We start from the raw sequence: 18,544 nt of genomic DNA, 5'->3' as shown, positions 1-18,544 counted from the left end.
TGCCGAACTACTCACAGCAGGGGCACCATTTTACATCCCAATCAGCTATTTCTCTACATCTTTGCCAATATTTGTTATTTTCTGTCTTTCTGAGTGTAAAGTGGTCTCATTGTGCTTTTGATTTGTATTTCCCTAATGACTAATGATACTGAGCATTCGTGAGCTTATTAGCCACTTGTACACCTTCTTTGGAGAAATATCTATTCAAATTCTTTGCCCAGTTTTTCTTTTAATTGTCTGTTTTGTTGTTGAGATATTGAGCTCTTTATATATTCTGGATATTAGACCCTTACCAGGTATATTTTCTCCTGTATGTTTTTTCACTTTCTTCACAGTGTCTTGATGCTCATAAGGTTTAAATTTTGGTGGAATCTGGAGCGACTGGGTGGTTCAGTCGGTTAAGCGTCCGACTTCGGCTCAGGTCATGATCTTGTGGTTAATGAATTCGAGCCCTGCATCGGGCTCTGTGCTGATGGCTCTGAGCCTGGAGCCTGCTTCAGATTCTATATCTCCCTCTTTCTCTCTGCCCCTCCCCTGCTCACTTTCTCTCAAAAATAAACATTAAAAAAATTTAAATTTTGATAAAATCTAATTTTTCTTTAGTTGCTTTTGCTCTTGGTGTTATATCTAAGAACCCGTTTTGAAAGTTCAGATCATGAAGATTTACCCCTATGTTTTTTTCTCAGACTTTTAGCTCTTATATTTAAGCCTTTGATCTATTTCTTCTTTTTTTTAAATTTTTTAAACATTTATTCATTTTTGAGAGACAAAGTGTGACCAGGCAATGGGCAGAGAGAGAGGGAGACACAGAATCTGAAACAGGCTCCAGGCTCTGAGCTGTCAGCACAGAGCCCAACACAGGGCTCAAACTCACGGACCACAAGATCATGACCTGAGCTGAAGTCAGATGCTTAACTGACTGAGCCACCCAGGGGCCCCAACAAATGATAGTTTTCAGTTTGGAAAGGTTTTACATCAGAGTCACTGCCTGAGATAGTTGTAGACGTTTAAATAAAATAGGGATAAAAAAATCCCCTCTCTTATTTTTTGGGTTCATTTTAGAGATGTAATTTGCATGCCATCAAATTCTACCTCTTTGGTTTATGTGTATTCACAAGGTTGTACAGTTATCACCACTATTTAATTCAAAACATTTCATCACCCAAAAAAGACACCCTGCTCTATTAGCAGTCACTCCCAGCCTACCCTTTGTCTCCAACCCTTGGCAACCACTGGTCTATTTTGTATTTTTATAGATTTGCCCCAGTCTAGGCATTGCATACAAGTGGGGTCAGACAATGTGTGGTCTTTTGGAACTGGCTTGTAGTATTTTTTCAAAGTTCATCCATGTTGTAAGACATATTCGTACGCCATTCATTTTCCTGGCTAAATAATATTCCATTTTATAGCTATCTGCCATGTTTTGGTTATCCATTCTTCAGTTGTTGGAGATTTAGGTTGTTTTCACTTTTTGCCTGCTAAGAATAATGCCACTGTGAATACTTGTGTACAGGTGTTTTGTGCAGTTGTATGCTTTCAGTTTTCCTTCTATATACCTAGGAGTGGGATTCCTGGGTCCTATGATAACTCTTCTGTTCAGCTTTTTGAGGAACCACCAGAGCGTTTTACTGCCAAACTGCACCATTATCTTCTCCTTAGTAATATATGAGGGCTCCGATTTCTCTACATCCTTGCCAACCAACACTTGTTATCTTTTTTATTATAGTCATCCTAGTGGGGGTGAAGTAGGATCTCATTTGAATTTCTCACTAATGAATGGTATTGAGCATTTTCTCATATGATTATTGGTCATTTGTATATTTTCTTTGGTGAAATGTCTATTTAAAGCCTTTGTCCATTTTTAATTAGATTATTTGTCCTTATTATTGAGTTGTGTGTTCTGTGTTATGGATACTAGATCCTTATCAGATATATTCTTTGTGCTTTAAGGGCCATTCTTTTTTATATATGTATTTTTCCCTTTTTGAAATATGTATATTTTATATACATAGTATGTAATACATAATATATATGTTGAATTAAGGAATTGTAGCCGTGATGTGTTGAGCCAGGCATGTTGGTAGCACAATCTAACCGACAAAGGTAGGGAATACACTGGGTCATGTATTGTTCAGTAAGATTTATAGTGGTCTTTCTTGCCAGCTGTCATTAGGGGAAGTGAAAACTTCAGACAAGTGTCGGGGTAGAGTATGTATCTTTTAAGTCAGTTCTTTGGAGCATCTGAAAATTCGGAGCTGGGATAGAGAAGGAGGTATTGGAAAGCTAATAGTGTGCAATGAGAATTAACCAGTAAACTGAGAAGTAGAAGCTGAAAACCTGGGTTGAAATTCTGGTTCCTGCGTTATTAGTTTGATGACCTAGGGCAAATTATTTAATTTACTTGATTTTGAACCTCGTTCATTCATTGTTGCCTTTTTCTTTCCATATTCCACTTACAAATGACTTCTAAAACTGGCGCAGAATGAGAAGCACAGAGGATTACCTTTGTTCTGGACCTATCTTCTAATAATGCCATCTTCAGAACTATGTTTTATTTGTTTTGGTAGCCACATCACATTTGATTTATCCTTCTCTCCTTTTGTCAAGTACTGTTTTTCTTCACATTGTGTTCTTTAAAGATTTAATCAGCAGTGAAAACAGTTTAATAGCACTACATGTTGTTTTTTAAAGTCCATGCTGTCTTTGAAATCATAGAAGTGTGAGGTCAAGGCTGAGAATATGGTTTTGCAACAAGCCAAGAGAAGCATCTTTCTAAGGGGTTGAATATTAATGACTATCTCACTTTTTCAGCTTCCTGGGACAAAAGGTCTCTCCCACATGAGGTCTGTTTCTTTCTGTGGGTCTGCCTCTTTCCCTCTGTTTTTCTGGCTCAGCTTGTTGGCCTACTCTGTAAGTCTTTTACTGTCCTTCATAGCTTCTGCGTAGAGTTTTTGGCCTCATCAAGTATATTTAGGCTTCCATTTCTCATAATCTCACTGTGCCCTACCTGTACTTCAGGGCTTCTTTATCTAAGTCTTCCCAGCTTCTTCTCCCAATGTTATCTCAGTTTCTCAAGCTGGATTTCTGAATGAGAGAGACTGGAGTATCTCTTTTTACATCAGGCACATCACTCACTGATTGGTGGCCACTTGATGGGTTGGCTGTCCTTCGTTAGGGGCCCACCTCTAACTGCCCAGTTAAGGCTGGTCAGTCAGTGTCAAGGGGTCCACACAGGACTTCTGTGGGGCTCTCCGGGGGAGATAGTTTGATTTGTTTATGTCTGTGGCTTTGGCAGGCCCTGGGACGGACATTTCCAGATAAAGTCACATGAAATATATGGGAAGGTTGGCTTTCAGTTTGGCTTGGCTATGCACGTTTTGGTGGAGAGTAGAGATAGGTTTCATTTGGTACACAAATAGGAGTTTTGGGGGCTTTCTACTAGAACTGGCAAGCCGGAAATGCAGACCAGAGGTCAGAAGAGTGGATGTTAGAATAATTTGAATATCTTCTGTGTGGAGGTTCGAGCCCTAAGCTTCCATGACATAGTTGAGTAAAGACGTACAGAGAGAGGAGAAGGCTGAGGACAATTCAAGATAGAAATATAAGGAAGAGAAGAGAAGCTCTACGGGAGAGATCGGCACGTAACCAGTTTACTTATTAACAACATGCTGTATGTGGTTTTTAAAGAGATCAATGAATCAAAAAATGTTTTTAAATTTCTCCAGAATTTTTAGTATAATTTTGCACTAATAATATTAACTTTGCTATATTTTTACCCCATCTCCCTTCCTCATAGGTAGAAGAAGAAATCCAGACTCTGTCTCAAGTGTTAGCAGCAAAAGAGAAGCATCTAGCAGAGATCAAACGGAAACTTGGGATCAATTCACTACAGGAACTAAAACAGAACATTGCCAAAGGCTGGCAGGATGTGACAGCAACATCTGCGTATGTCCCCTTGATCACACATTTTTCTAGAGAATGTAAAGGACACTTTTGCTCCTTTTGTCTGGGTAGGGGAACAGAAAGGGGCTGAGGGATGCTTCTGCGACTCTTCTTTATACTACACAGGGCACTTCCTCCTGCCCAGTTCTCAAGTGTACCTGAGTCTTCTCTAACTTTGGTCTTTCAGACTGTTCTAGGGGATAGAAAGAAAACCAGCCTCGTAGGTGAGTTGAAGAACTAACGTTTACGTTCCAAAAATGTTATATATTGACTTGCCAGAAATGCACCTATGTCACTTAGTCCTCAGAATACCCAAATAGGGTGGGTGGTGAGATAGCCCGAGAGAAGGAAACGGATCAGATAAGTTTTGAGGTCACAAAACTCAAAATGTAGGGGCAGCATTTGAACTCAGATTTGACCAAGTACAGAGCCAGTCTTCTTTTTACTTCCTCATAAGACTCTTGGCTCATCGTCTCTGATATGTGCTGGTGGCAGAGGCCCACCCCTTAATCTTCTTGTCTTTTTGATCACATACATTTTGATACGGCCTTGATCATGATGCAGTTTTGTTTCCTAGCGTAAGGAGGAGCCAGCTTCTGGTAACAGATTCTGAAGTATGTTCTATAAAATTTTTTTTATAAGTTTACTTAGTTATTTTTGAGAGCACATGTGCATGAGTGCGGGGCAGAAAGAGAAGGAGGGAGAAAGTCCCAAGCAGGCTTCATGTTATCAGCACAGAGCCCGATGCGGGGCTCGAACTCATAAACCAGGAGATTGTGACCTGAGTGGAGATCAAGAGTTGGACGCTTAACGGACTGAGTCACCCAGGCGCACCTGAAGTCTGTGTTCATCCATGCGCTGAGCTGGTTACCAGCAGCAGTGAGGCTGACTGCATCTTGACATGACAACACTAGGACACTAGGGTGTCTACCCCCTTTGGTCCACTTCCGACCCATATAAGTCCATATAAGATTCTTTGTGAATCACCATAAACTTTTTATTTTTAGTATTTTTTCTTGATGGGATAAGTAAAAATGCCTGAGCATCCCTGTCAATAACAGGAGGATCTTAACCTCTTTGTAGCTACCATATTAATTTAGTTTTGTTTGTCCTTCATTAATCCCTGGGTAGATGGGAAGAGGAAGGTGGTAAATGATAGCTTTATGCTATAGCAAATATCATACTTGAGTCATTTTAAGTATTCCGTCGAGAGTCCACAAGTCCTTATGTGGTAGCTCTGCAGATATGCAAAATTAAAAAAATTCTTTACGGCCATATAACTTACTTGGATAAAAAGTACCCAGGGACCTTACCTTGCTTCTGGTCCCTTTTTAGGGAATAAAGTTATAAAAGGCATGTGAGGAATTTGATTTCATTTTTGTTTGGCTTTAGTGGAAAAGAATAAGAGGTATAATTTCAGCCTCTGGCTCATTTTCAGCTTTTCTCTATGACTATTTTTACCCCTTACCCTGATTTCCTTGGCCCCACCTTTATAGGCGTCTGTTTGGCTGTCCTAGGGCACTGCCGAAGATTGAGCCTGCATGATGGTTAACGATAAAACGATGTGATGATGTTGTCCTGGTGGTTATGAAGGATTTGGGATGTTCTAAAAACAATTTTTTTTTAAAAAGGTTTTTGAGAGCTCTCCAAGAGGTGGTGATCATTCTTTAAATTATTGCTATTAGAAAAGGTTAGCTTACCTTTTCTTTACTCTGTTCTTTTATAATTTAATATAGATACAAAAAGACCTCTGAAACCTTATCTCAAGCTGGACAGAAGGCATCCGCTGCTTTCTCATCTGTTGGATCGGTCATCACCAAAAAGCTGGAAGATGTAAAGTATGTCCTCATTTCTCCTTGCTCATTAAGTAGCTGAGGCAAATTAAAATATGTTGTGGTTGCATGTATTTCCTGACTTTGTGGATAATGCTGGATTCTCCTGTCTTCAAGTGAGGGAGGCCTCTCCAGGACCTGAAATATTGCCTCAGTTATTTTAGGCGTAGCCTTCTGGCTCTTAGGCATAGCGTTCAAAATAATCATCTTGCGAGTACTTTTAAGGTTGTTGGAAAATTCTGGTTGTGCATTTTTGTCCTTTTAGTCCTTCCTGATCATGCAGGGTAAGTATGTCTCTTGTGGTTGCAAGTTTGTGGTTGTGGGCCGAGCCTGTGGTCCTCCTGGCGACAGGTCCGGGAGTGCTGCCTGCACGCGTGGACCGAGACCGGCTTCAGTTCTGCGTGGTACACTGTTATACCGTGGTGCGATTACCACATGCTCATCCGTGTACTGGTTTGTACTAATGTGTAAGCTCTCTCTACATTCGTGCTTAGGCCCACATCTTGATATTGAGCTTTGCTTTTTGTTTTGCATTTATATTTCAGATGAGTCTGCAGAATTTTCCTGGCAGTTTTAATAAAACCACTTCACAGTGCTTTTGTGCATCCTCCCTGCTCCCCCCCCGCCCCGCCCCTGCCATGTTGATTCAAATAGCACTGAAAGTGACAAACATGGTTTAAATTTGCTGTGCTTCTGTTGGCATGAAAGTGTTTTTGTTTTACTAACAAAACCCTCAGATTGCATGACTTTGTGTTTTTCATTTGTGGGGAATGTAGCTTTTACAACCAGAATTTTGTTGGTTGAATAAGTTTCGCAACCAATGTATATTTATTACATACCCAAAAATCCAAATGACTTCTTGTATTTGGACCATCATCATTCTAAGCATCTGTGTAATAAACATAGCTTACTGGCTTTCTTTTGACAATTTATGTACATCTCTGAGGTGCTCTCATGTCTTTCTATGCCAGCTTGATTGTCTAGACCTTTAGAGTCCAGTTTAAGCCTTACACGACTTTTAAAAAGTAGGTTATTCCATTGTTTTAGATTTACCAGAACCTGCTTTCTTTTTTAATGCTTACTGTGGCTTCTTACAGAATGCAAGCCTTTTCACATTCCTTTAGGTAAGGACAGCTTGAACCATCCCTGCAGCTGTAGCCGGTGTCTAAGACAAGTGTGCTTAATTAGACTTTATTATGCCACGTTGGATGGTTGTGTTCGTCCACTGCATACTTTTCTTGCGTTTGGAATATCTTTTTCCTTAGTGCATACCTATTTTTAAGGGAGGGTTTTTGTATACCGTGGGTAACGGATAAATTAAAAGAAGAATAATTGGACACTGTGGTTCAGGGATATGGAAATGATTTTGACATTTCTTACTTTTTTGTTGGTGGTGGTGGTCAAAAGAAGCAGCTCAACCATGGCATACAGAATTCCTCCCTTTTAATGTCTGACTTTGTTTGTTTTTGATGCTTTAATTTCTTTGGTGCTTTTGTAAGGATGTTGGAATTCTCCTTCACGTGGGTCCCATTATGCTTCTGTAATAGAGTGCACATGTACTGCCTCATGATGTCAGTCTTCCGTCTTCTACAGGTTACTCTGATCACTTTTTTTTTTTCATTGTGGTAAAGTAGACATAAAATATACCCATTACTCTGCACTTTCCAGTATTTGTTTTACTAGCTTATAGTTTTTACTATTTTTTAAAATTTCTTTACACTATACTCTTTGCATATGCAGGTAAGGAAATTTCATGGTTGCAAAAGGAAAAATAGCCTATTAGGCTAAAAACAAACAAACAAACAATCAACCACACACATTAAAAAGATGTCAGCCCAAACCATGTCTTATAGACGGAATCTTTGTGATGCTGAGCAAACCTCTTCTCTGTCTCCCATACAGACTGTTTATCCAATGAATAGAGAAAACTAAGTTGGAGAAAGGTCTTTAGAGTGTAAGCAGGAAAGACAACATGGTCTGCTGCTTCCATTTCTGTTCTTCTAGTGCGAATTATGTTCTCAGTCACTTGCTGTAGTCTAGCTGTTTGTCTGCTTAAGTAAGGAAACTTAAACTTATCGCTGAGGCCTTTCTGGCCTAGTGACACTTGGCCCAGGAAGTCAGAGCCAACCATAGGGATAAGAAGATCAAGAAATAGGTGGTTTTGTATTTTTGGTATTCAATTAAAAATGGCCTCAGTGCTTTAGGCAGCTGTTAAGACCACTTTATCCACAGTCGTTTGAGTTGTGTGAATATGTATTCAGTCACAGGATCCACTCTGCTCCTGTTAGACTGCATTTTGTGGACAGGCCCACGGAATATAACCATACATCAGATATGGCTCTCATACTGAAAGACCTTACAATCTTTGAGTGGATGGAGTAGGGGAAGGGGGTTGGGACTAGGAATAAGTTAAGGTGGAAGAGCCCTGTTAACCCTGGATTATATAACAATGTTAGATGTGATAGAAATAAAAATATAAAAATATTTTTGTACGTGCTGTTGGGGAATGTTTCATCAGTACACGTCCCTGTTCTTTCTCTGTAGTTTTAAGATTAAGCAAATTCACATAAGATGGCTCAGTATGTGCTGTCTTATTAATTGACCAGGAACAGATTAGGTATTGACACTCTTTTCTAGCTCCTTATACAGTCAACATTTTTATTTCATTTAAAAACTATAATTGAGATTACACTCTGCCATTTTTAGTCCTGTTTCTAATAATATATTGTGTATCCATACGTGGAAGTTTAAGTAAGACTTTTGATTAAAACCTGGAAATGAGAGATACAAGATTATTTTCTGAAAGCTAAATTTTATAAGTCTCATGGATTAAAAGTTGGCTAAAGTCACTTAAATTTCTCGGCCAAGAAGCCCTGATTGTGATCTGATTTCGTGTGTTCACATGTAAAAATATATGAGAACATATAAAATAGAAACACATAAAAACATACATAATAGAAAACCTGTATGAAGAAAAACCGCATCTTTTAGATCAGTGAGTCACGGTGGCAAAGACTGGCCCAAAAACTGTCCAAGGAGAGGAAGCTTGGAAAGTAGATTTTGAGGGTTTCAGTCCCAGCAGCAAGGCCTTTGCTCCCTTGGAGACGATGTGAGAGGCCTCTTTTGCCAAGTGCTTGAAATAGTTGCTTAATCCTGTCAACCTCCCTTTGTTTTGAGTCCCTGTGTACCCAGCAAGCTTGTGGCAATGATTTCACTCTCGGACAGAATTGTGGTTGATTTGCTGACATGAATTGTTAGACCCTGCAACAGTTTTTAGGTCATATTGTCAATTAATCAATTGGTACTTGGGATTTAGATATGTTCCTTACACCCCAGGTGGGTGTGCAAGGAGGAGGAAGTGGAGGAGAAAAGAGAGATATCGGTTTTTAGTCCCCTGAGAATTAGGTGTCTGTGACAGCTGGGTCGAGGGCCAGATGTGGGACATGGTAATGAGAACTATCGGGGGAAGCTCTTTAGGGACAGCCAGCCTTTCCCCTCAGGTGTTGTGTTCATATCCACCCATCTCATATTTGCTCATTGTCTATACATATGTGTTGAGCATTGATTCATGCCTTTAAGTTTTTGAGAGGAACTTTGGAATTTTTTTGAAAGAAACCCTTCTCATTTTCCTTGGTGCCAGTGTTAAACATCAATTTCAGTGTTACTAATAGTATAGTATAGTAATTCAGCAGCTTCATTAGTCAAGAATTTTGATATATTTAAGAGGAAGTGCTAATTAACTTTGCTTTTATTTCCGAAGGAAGTTTCTCCTGTTTACGTGTGTATTTCTTCATATAAATCTCTAGATATCCTTTTTTGTTTGTTTGGGACTCATTAAGGTTATTCCAGACCATTCTGTTCTGCTGAAAATTTTCACCCCTTAACGGGAACAGAAGTGATGTCTTCTCTTTCAGAGAGTACTTTTCGATTAGAATTTGAAAAGCTTTATTGAACTTTTCTACCTTTCATGCCCATATTTCCTGATTTTAGTTACAAGTTTTTGTTCATTCATGCTTTCATTCAGAAGTATTTATTGAACGCTAACCATGTGCCAGACCTTGGTCCAGACTGTGTGGTCCGAGTTACAAACTGAAATAACAACTGGGTGCAATGCAAACGTTTTAAAGACTGCAATGTAATATGAAATAAATGTTAATGTGTGTTTCTGTTAAAGTCATCTGTGGTAATAATAATGGTGAATAATTATGTCCCAGGCAAGGCTCTATATAGTCCCTCCGAAGTAAGTGCTGTTATTGTTTTGATTTTGCAGAGGAGGAAACTGAACCATAGAGAGGTTAAGTGACTCCCCCCAAGATCACACAGCTAAGTGGCTGAAGCCCAAGCTTTGAACCCAGACAGCACCCTGGTTCTGGAGCCTGTATTCTTCTCTGCATTGTTCTGCCTCCCCAGAGTGATCAAGGTTTAAGAATAGGCCCCTCCAGGCACTGGCCAGCAGTTACTTTGGCTTATCACTTACAGTCAAGAAATTATTGTGAGGGCACAATGGAAAAATAATACATAGATAGCTCTCAAAAGCGTGTCTGGCACCTAGTAAGCATTCAAACATGCTAACCATTAACTCTTTCTTTTTTTTCTCTGTGTAGTACCTACCACTTCCTTTCTTCTCTTTCCTCCCTTTATGTCTCCCCTCTTATTGTGATTGGGGATGAAAAGATCAAGGAACTGTGTAAGAAACCAGGAAAATTTAAAAAATCAATTCAGCTTTTTAAAAGAATGACTTTTTTTTTTTTTTAACACATATTTTTTTATCTTAGAGAGACAGAGAGAGAGCACAAGGGGAAAGGGCAGAGAGAGAAGGAGACGCAGAATCCGAAGCAGGCTCCAGGCTCTGAGCTGTTGGTACAGAGCCTGACATGCGGCTCAAACTCACAAAATGTGAGATCATGACCTGAGTCAAAGTCGGACGCTTAACTGACTGAGCCACCCAGGTGCCCCAAAAGAATAACTTTTTAAAAAAATGTTTACTTATTTTCAGACGGAGACTGCTGTATTTCCAGGATTATTGTTTTCTCTTATTTGCCTTATTTGTGAGTTTCCCCTTTCTTCCTGGTACCTCCTTACATTAATGTTCCACTCCCATCCCTTACCTAATCAGGGGAGACCTCTTGATTACACACAGGCATAGCTCTGCACTGACTTCTTGTTTTCATTCTCCATCCCCTGATAATTTGGGGCGATGTTTACTATTCAGTTTTTCAACTCTCATCACCTTGGTTTATTTCTTATGTAGGATAATCCTGAAGTAATTTGTGCCCTGGATGTTGAATTTACAGTCAACTTGATGTATTTAGAATTCATTTTATGATCATTTCTTCCACTTTGCCTTTGACTTGTTTCCTCTTAACTAGCTTGTATGCTGGTTCAAGGGGGCACAGAACCCAGAAAATGACCATTGGAAGGAATGAGTTTTCAGTGGGTGTTTAGGGACAGTGGCTACAATTAGCTATGGATTTCTGAAATTTGCACTTTACGTATTTCCTCATTTTGTTGATACTATTGAATTCATTCAGGGAGTCCCACGAACAAGCAGTTTATCATACATCCAAGCCATCACTCCCCTTCTTTTGCCAGAATTTGGTAATTCTGCCAAAATGAATGTTCTAGTGAAGAGTCTTGGTTATGAGGAACAAAAAATTAGGTAAACCAGCTTCCCTAAGAAGGAGAATGTGTCGCATAGAAAGTTCTTTTGGAATCTGAGGAGAAGAAAGGTAGCAAGCCCTTTCCCCCTCCCAGACTAGTCCTGCTGGTTGGAAAGCTAGTAAAATCAAGGTTGCTTCCAGAAGCCAAGGAAATTGCTGTTCCTCTCTCACCCTGCCCTCTTCCTTGCGTAGTCATCTCTGCTTCCTTTCTTCTACCTCTCCGTGCACTATATTCAGTCCTTTCTTGGGGAACTGGCTGCTTCTGCATTCTTGCAGCCTGTACCTCCTGGTCCCATGAAAGGCCTTCCTCAACGTCTAAGCCCACATAACTTTTTAGCTCATGTACCTAGCCATTAACCAGTAGTTTAGTGTACAAAATCCCAGGATAAGAATCTTAATTGTCCTCTTTTTTTGTTTTTTCTTTCTTTTCATTCACTCCAAACAGTTTGCAGATTACCAGATTAGTTGTGGTGGGTGGAGTTCTACTGATCCAGTTATCATTACTGATGATGATGGAAGGGGGCTGTGGAAATGTGATTAGACAGCCTCTTTAGAAGGCTCTAAACTAGTGTAAATGATTGTAATTAATAGTAATTAATAGTATTGTAAACTAAGAAGGATGATTTTTATGAATCTCTATCCTTCAGGTATGGATCTAGCCCACTGCAATAGATTAAGCAGGAAAAGCATTAGCCAATTCTCCTAGAATGTAGTCTTGTACCCAAGGTATCTACCACTGTTATAGTATAGAGAGAATGGAGAGCTGCCTGGATTGTTTCCTGTGTTACATATGACATTAAGTATGAAGATGTCCAGATACTTTACTGATTATTTTGACTATGTGAACTGCCAGTGTATTTTGATTTATATCTAGATCATACTTCATGTCACTACATATTAGTGCAAAACTAGATTTGGGAGCTACTCTTTAAACACACTGTCATGTGTAACAACTGATTTTTTGAGAAAACTTAAATCACACATGCAATATTCAAATATAATTAAGAATACCTTGGACTGTCCAGCTTACCTGAAGGAAAGATTTCCTACCAAAGCGGCTCTGCCAGTGATCAAAATACTGTAAGCATAGTAATCCTATCAGCAATTTACAGTGACTTTGTGAGCCCACGAATTAAAGTGCTTTCATCTTGCGAGGTGGTCTCTATGGGAGATGGCTGAGAGTAGATAACCTTGAGCCTGAACGGTCGGTAAACTGCATTGCCTTTGAGAAAGAAGTTGGTGCTAGTAAAACAAAGGGCCAAAAATGACCATTAAGAACATTTAGTTCATTGGGCTGAAGTATAAGTGTCTCTTATTAGAAAATTGATACTACTAAGGAGTGATCTCTAAATCACTTTCAGTTGTCAAATAGGTGATTTATTTTGAAGCCTTCCTGTTTTGGTCTGGTCACAAATATGTGGGAGAAAGGCAGCCGCTGGCACCCTTCACCAGCCTCACTTGTGCGTGTGTGTATCTGTATGTGTGCTTCGTTTTTTGAGGGGAGGCGGTGAACATTGAATCAGGAGTCCCAAAGACCCAGGTTCCATCCTACTGTGACCTTGGGTAAATCACTTAACTTCTGAGCTTCGGTGCTTGATGCCCCATAGATACAGGTGAAAAGCACTGTAGAATTTTCAGAGTGCTATAAAAGTGCAAGGTTGAATTATTAGCTCTGTCAACTACATGGGTTAAATTGGCTCATGAACGGGCGTCTGGCTGGCTCAGTTGGAGCGTGCAACTCTTGATCTTGGGGTCCTGAGTTCGAGCCCCACGTTGGGTGTAGAGATTATTTAAATAAATAACTTAGAAGAACAATAAAAAATTGAATCAAAAATAATTTGCTCATGAATACAAGTGCATTGGAATAATTTTTATCCCCTCCACCTCAAAAAGTAGATAAATCTTCATGGTGCCAAAAGAATGAGCCCCTAGAAAGCTGCGTTTTATAATGTCTAATCACGATACTAACTTCATGTCTATCTCTTTTTAATGCTGCCTCTTAGTATCCGCTCCATTCAACATTCAATTAGCATGCCTGCTATGAGGTAAAGTATTTTATTTTTACAAAATGTAGCTGATCTTGCTCTTTCTTATTCTTTATTTCAATGTGTAACTTGAACTGTTCTGAAGCGGGGAGCTAGGATTCTGCTCTAAACAAGCTGCGTGTTTAACGCTGTATCAGTTTTCAGTTGCTCCTTCTATAATGTTAAGGTGGGTGCAAGTGATCCAATAAAGGTTTGTGATTTAAAAAAAAGAGTTATTATTTCTACTTTATTTTGTAAACCTATTAAATTGCTTCACATTTTAAATCTGCTTAACTGTAAAAGTGAACACTACCCATCTAATAAAGCTCTTCATAGGTAACAGCTGTCCCACCACCTCTGTCTGCTAAAGCTACTCGGCTTTCCAACCTCCCTATTTCCACTTCCCTCATCCTATTCTGACATTTGGAGCCAACTGTGATTCAGTTCTGCCATCCTCTTCCATCAGGAAACAACGTGCAAGCGGTGCATGTTTCTGTCTCATTAACCTCTCTAGAGAGGCAGGGGATTTTTAACAACACTTGCTTGGCTTAACCTTTAGTATACATCAGAACTACCTGGAGAGCTTGTTAAACCCCCTGCTTGCTGAACCCCGCCCCCTCTGGTTTCTGATTTCTATAGGCTTGAGGTGGGAACCGAGAACTTGCATTGCCCACGACTTCCCAAGAGCTATGGATGCCTCTGGGGGACTACCCCTTGGGCCTGGTTGCCCATCACCACTGTGGAAAGGAGAGAACCCCTTGTTCCCTTCTTCACCTTTTTCATCTATGTAATAGGAAGGATATTTGAGGTCAGGTGGATAGTTTAAAAGCTTCGGAAACCCAGACGTGAGTGACATAGGTTCTGTGATCCTTGTTGATTAATATGGATGAGTGTGAAGACATGGGAGAGGCTTTCCATGGGCTCAGAGTGCTCTGTCAGTTGGGGCAGCTTTGTGATGTAGGCAAAACCACATTTCTGTGCTTCTTCCTTCCTTTTGGTCTCTCTTTCCTCATCTCTACTGCTGCTCCCTGGAACCAGGATCCCTGTTGTGGAAACTCATGTGGTCTGCTTGTCCTGCTTGGTGATGGGGGTTCATGTAGGACTCTTTGCCAGGCAATATGTGAATTTAAACACGAGTTTTAGAGTATAGCTACCTTAACCAAAATTAAACTGATCTAAGGGTGGCACACTTAGATGGTTAGAGAAGTGACAGAATTCGTGTTTTACCGACTTTGTTCCTTCTCACACATGTACTTGACTACATCTATATCATGTATATCTGAGACAGGCTGTTTGTGGAACTGAAGGCATTGTTGTAGAAATCTTAGACCAGAATTTGATCATCTTACCTAATAATACATATTTGCCTCTATGCCTGCACAGACATACACAGCTAAATCTGTTTCTTTGCTGATTGAGAATAACTGTGAAGAGGAATACAATCAACTAATGATGTTTCAAAATCAGTGAGTTTTTTTCAGTGTTTTTAATTTTACTGTTTTTCTTTCTCTCCGTAGAAACTCCCCAACTTTCAAATCATTTGAAGAAAAAGTTGAAAACTTAAAGGCAAGTAGAGATGAATAGAATCTTAGTGATGTCTTGCTTGGTGCCTTAATTTTTTTTGCTGTGGGTAAATTATTCACATTACTCTTTCTTTCTAAAAATATTTAGAGCCTTGATGACTTTATTCTTTACATTATTATAGGTGATATGTACTCTTTTAATCAATGTTTTGAGTGTATGTTGTAGCATGGTAGATGCTAAACGCTAAAAGGAAATGTGTAATTTAAAAAGCCAGTAGTACTTGAGAAGTGTGTACTGCTCCAATACATTGAAAATTGAACAAAATTTAATATAAATTTTATTGTAGAAAATTAGCAACAACATCGAAAAGCCCCAAAAAAACACACAAAAGTTGGTCCTGTCACCCGGAGTCAGTGATATGTATGTAGTGGGCCTATAATGTTAATGCTTTAAGAAGGAATTAACCAGATACAACATAAACATTTTCCTTTATCATTAAATATTCTTCCTCAGTATTATGTTCAATGGATGTTTACATGTACCTTGTGACAGATATTGATTGTTCAATCCTCAGTCATTAGACATTTGTATTATGATGGTGATCACTATTGATGATTCACTGTTTTATTTTTTGATTGCTTTGATTACAGTGAAGGTGGGCATTTTCAGTGATTATTTTTATTAATTTATAAATTATATTTTCAAAATTATGTTCAAAACTATAAAATTATTAACTCTTAGGATCACAAGTGACCAGAAAGGTTGTCTGGTTCCTGACCAGTTCCCAGCCTTCTCTTCAGTTTGGGCAAAGCAGTGTTTCATTTCTTCCTAAACAAATCCTGATAATTAACTGTGGGTATTTTTTAAGGATTAAAATTATTATCTTAAGCGTTTTATATAAATCTGCTTAAAAACAAATATTCAGATTTAGTCTTTCATAATTGTAACCGAGTTACTTATTTTTATTTATCTTTTTTTAATTTTTTTTTAACGTTTATTTATTTTTGAGACAGAGAGAGACAGAGCATGAACGGGGGAGGGTCAGAGAGAGAGAGAGGGAGACACAGAATCTGAAACAGGCTCCAGGCTCTGAGCTGTCAGCACAGAGCCTGACGCAGGGCTCGAACTCACGGACCGTGAGATCATGACCTGAGCCGAAGTCGGACGCTTAACTGACTGAGCCACCCAGGCGCCCCTGAGTTACTTATTTTTAAATGCATCTTTTTTAAATTACAGAGGCAGGGGCTACTTATGGAAAGGAACCCAAACACTGTAGTGTGGTTTGGGTCTTTTTTTCTTGCCCATACAGACACTAATACACACCTTTTCTGTTTCCACATAAATGTATAAACATTTTGCAGATATGAGTCACAACTGCACACACAGTCCTATAACTTGTTCATCCAGCCCCCACTAGCATATGTGATGTATGATCCCACAAACACAAGGACCTGTTCTTACTCACTCATGCTTCTCAAGGGCCTAGATTAGTCCTTGGCACATTGATGCTACTTAATACATATTTGATGAGCAACAAGTATATCCTAGTCATTCTTCTAGGTCAGTAGGAGACCTGCTTTATTCTTTTTAATACCTAGTCATGTGTTTGCAATTAAACTGTACATTACAGGAAGTCAGTTGTCACTATTTAGGATTATCTTGAGTCTCTCCTTGAAATCTGCCTTAAGCATTAGTTTTTGAAATGACGGGTTGGAAAAAACAGATAGCTGTATTCTTTAGACACTGAAGAGGACTAGAAACTTCCAGGTCATTTACTATATATTCTGCCTCTGAGTGTATTTAGATTCTATAAATTGTGGTGAAACTTGCTTTTGAAACATGACTAGGCACCATTCAGATAAAAACATGTAATTTTTAGAAGTATAGTATAGGAAACAGCTATCCCCCCAAAAGCTGTAAAATGTAGTTGTACACTTGGGATGTAATTTTGCTAAATTACCTTTATGTTCAATTAAATATTGGGTCTACATGTACTTATGTTTAGATTTTGGATTGGTTCATTTATCTCTGATAATTGAGCATTTGCCGCGTGCCAGATGATGAATGGTAGGCCCTGGAGATACCCCAGTGAGCAAGAGAGATACAGACCCTTTCTGCAAGATGTGTAGGCAATTAAATGGCCATTGAAAATAAAGTGAGTGGGGGCACCTGGTTGGCTTAGTCAGTTAAGCGTCCAACTTCAGCTCAGGTCATGATCTCACGGTTTGTGAGCTTGAGCCCCGCGTGAGGCTCAGAGCCTGGAGCCTGCTTTGGATTCTGTGTCTCCCTCTCTCTCTCTGCCCTTCCCCTGCTTTTGCTCTCTCTCTCTCTGAAAAATAAATAAACATTAAAAAAAAAAAAAAAAAAACAGCAAAAAGTAAGGTAAGGCTCCATGATGGGGAGACTTGGGGATGCAGAAACATCTGACCTAGCTTAGGAAGGAAGGTAAGAGAGGGTTTCTTACAGGACAAGATAATATAAATGGAGGCCTTTAGGTTGAGGAGAATGTTTTAAAAGCTTTGACACCTTTTTGAGGAATACCAGGCATTTTGCTGTGCTGTAGGGTAGTGGGCAGGAGATAAAGCTCGAGTGATGGGTAGGCTGCACTAAAGAATTTGGACTTAGGGCAATGAGAAGCTTCTGAAGGATTTTAAACAATGTGGGTGGTGTATTCTGTGCATTTTAGAAAGATCACTGGTGCCCTGCAGATCTAAGGAGATCTGGAGTCAGGGAGACTGGTTAGGAGGAAGGAGTTGTAATCCAGGCCAAAGATGGCGGTGGAGTGAATTAAGGTAGTGCTGACGGGACAGAGTTGAGAGATATTTAGAATTTAGAAATGACAGCCAAAAAGTTAGTGACTGATTGGATGTGGAACAAGATGGAGCAGGATCAAGGATGACTCCCAGGTGTCTGGCCAAGACAGCTAGGTGAGTGCTACAGTTATGTAAAGTCTTAAGAATAGAGAAGGAACCAGTTGTGGAGGGAGGTGTTCAATGTTAGACATGTGTAAGGGTCTTAGTATTTTCCTATAATTAAGACATGTGTTTTAATAAATTTAACAAATATACAGTGGACATAAGTTGTGCAGATTTTTCAGACAATTCAGAGATTATGGATGGGAGACCAAAAAGAAGGAGAGAAAATTTCAACAAGATTCCAGCCGATAATGTGTCTGTGGCTAGTCGGTTAAGATTGAGCTAAGAGCAGGTCAAGTTAAACCTATGAGTTTCATTGTTGGTTGACTGTTTTTTTTTTTTTAATTAAAAAAAATTTTTTTTTTTAATTTATTTTTGAGAGAGAGAGAGAGTACTAGTGGGGTAGGGGCAGAGAGAGAGGGAGACACAGAATTGGAAGCGGGCTCTAAGCTGTCAGCACAGAGACCGACGCGGGACTTGAGAACATGACCTGAGCCGAGGTTGGATGATTAACCGACTGAGCCACCCAGGCACCCCTGTTGACTGGTTTCTTAATGTTAGTCAGCTGTCTTGCTGGTCATTAAGGATGTAACAGAGAGAGCATAGATACATCAGTGTTATTAAGGATGAAGTGACATCATAAAGGT

The 18,544-nt window shown here is 39.4% G+C and overlaps 1 protein-coding gene across 6 annotated transcripts in view; it reads left to right on the top strand.

Annotated features, from left to right (window-relative positions):
• TPD52 (tumor protein D52) overlaps positions 1-18,544 on the top strand; it is a 109,916-nt gene that overhangs the window by 87,893 nt on the left and 3,479 nt on the right. For 3 of the 6 annotated variants that reach the window (XM_060610776.3, XM_060610782.3, XM_078441422.1), the window contains exons 3-7: positions 3,797-3,945; positions 5,679-5,780; positions 6,872-6,898; positions 13,438-13,479; positions 14,976-15,024. In XM_060610776.3, coding sequence (XP_060466759.2) covers positions 3,797-3,945; positions 5,679-5,780; positions 6,872-6,898; positions 13,438-13,479; positions 14,976-15,024 — 369 coding nt within the window. The remainder of the gene's footprint in view (positions 1-3,796; positions 3,946-5,678; positions 5,781-6,871; positions 6,899-13,437; positions 13,480-14,975; positions 15,025-18,544) is intronic. The other 3 variants (XM_078441423.2, XM_078441424.1, XM_078441421.2) reach the window with 2 other exon arrangements.

The sequence above is a fragment of the Panthera onca genome, chromosome F2, assembly GCF_046562875.1.
Source record: "Panthera onca isolate mPanOnc1 chromosome F2, mPanOnc1 haplotype 2, whole genome shotgun sequence".
NCBI classification, from domain to species: domain Eukaryota; kingdom Metazoa; phylum Chordata; class Mammalia; order Carnivora; family Felidae; genus Panthera; species Panthera onca.
Note: the sequence above shows the minus strand (reverse complement) of the source record. Positions and strands in the feature narration are given on the sequence as shown.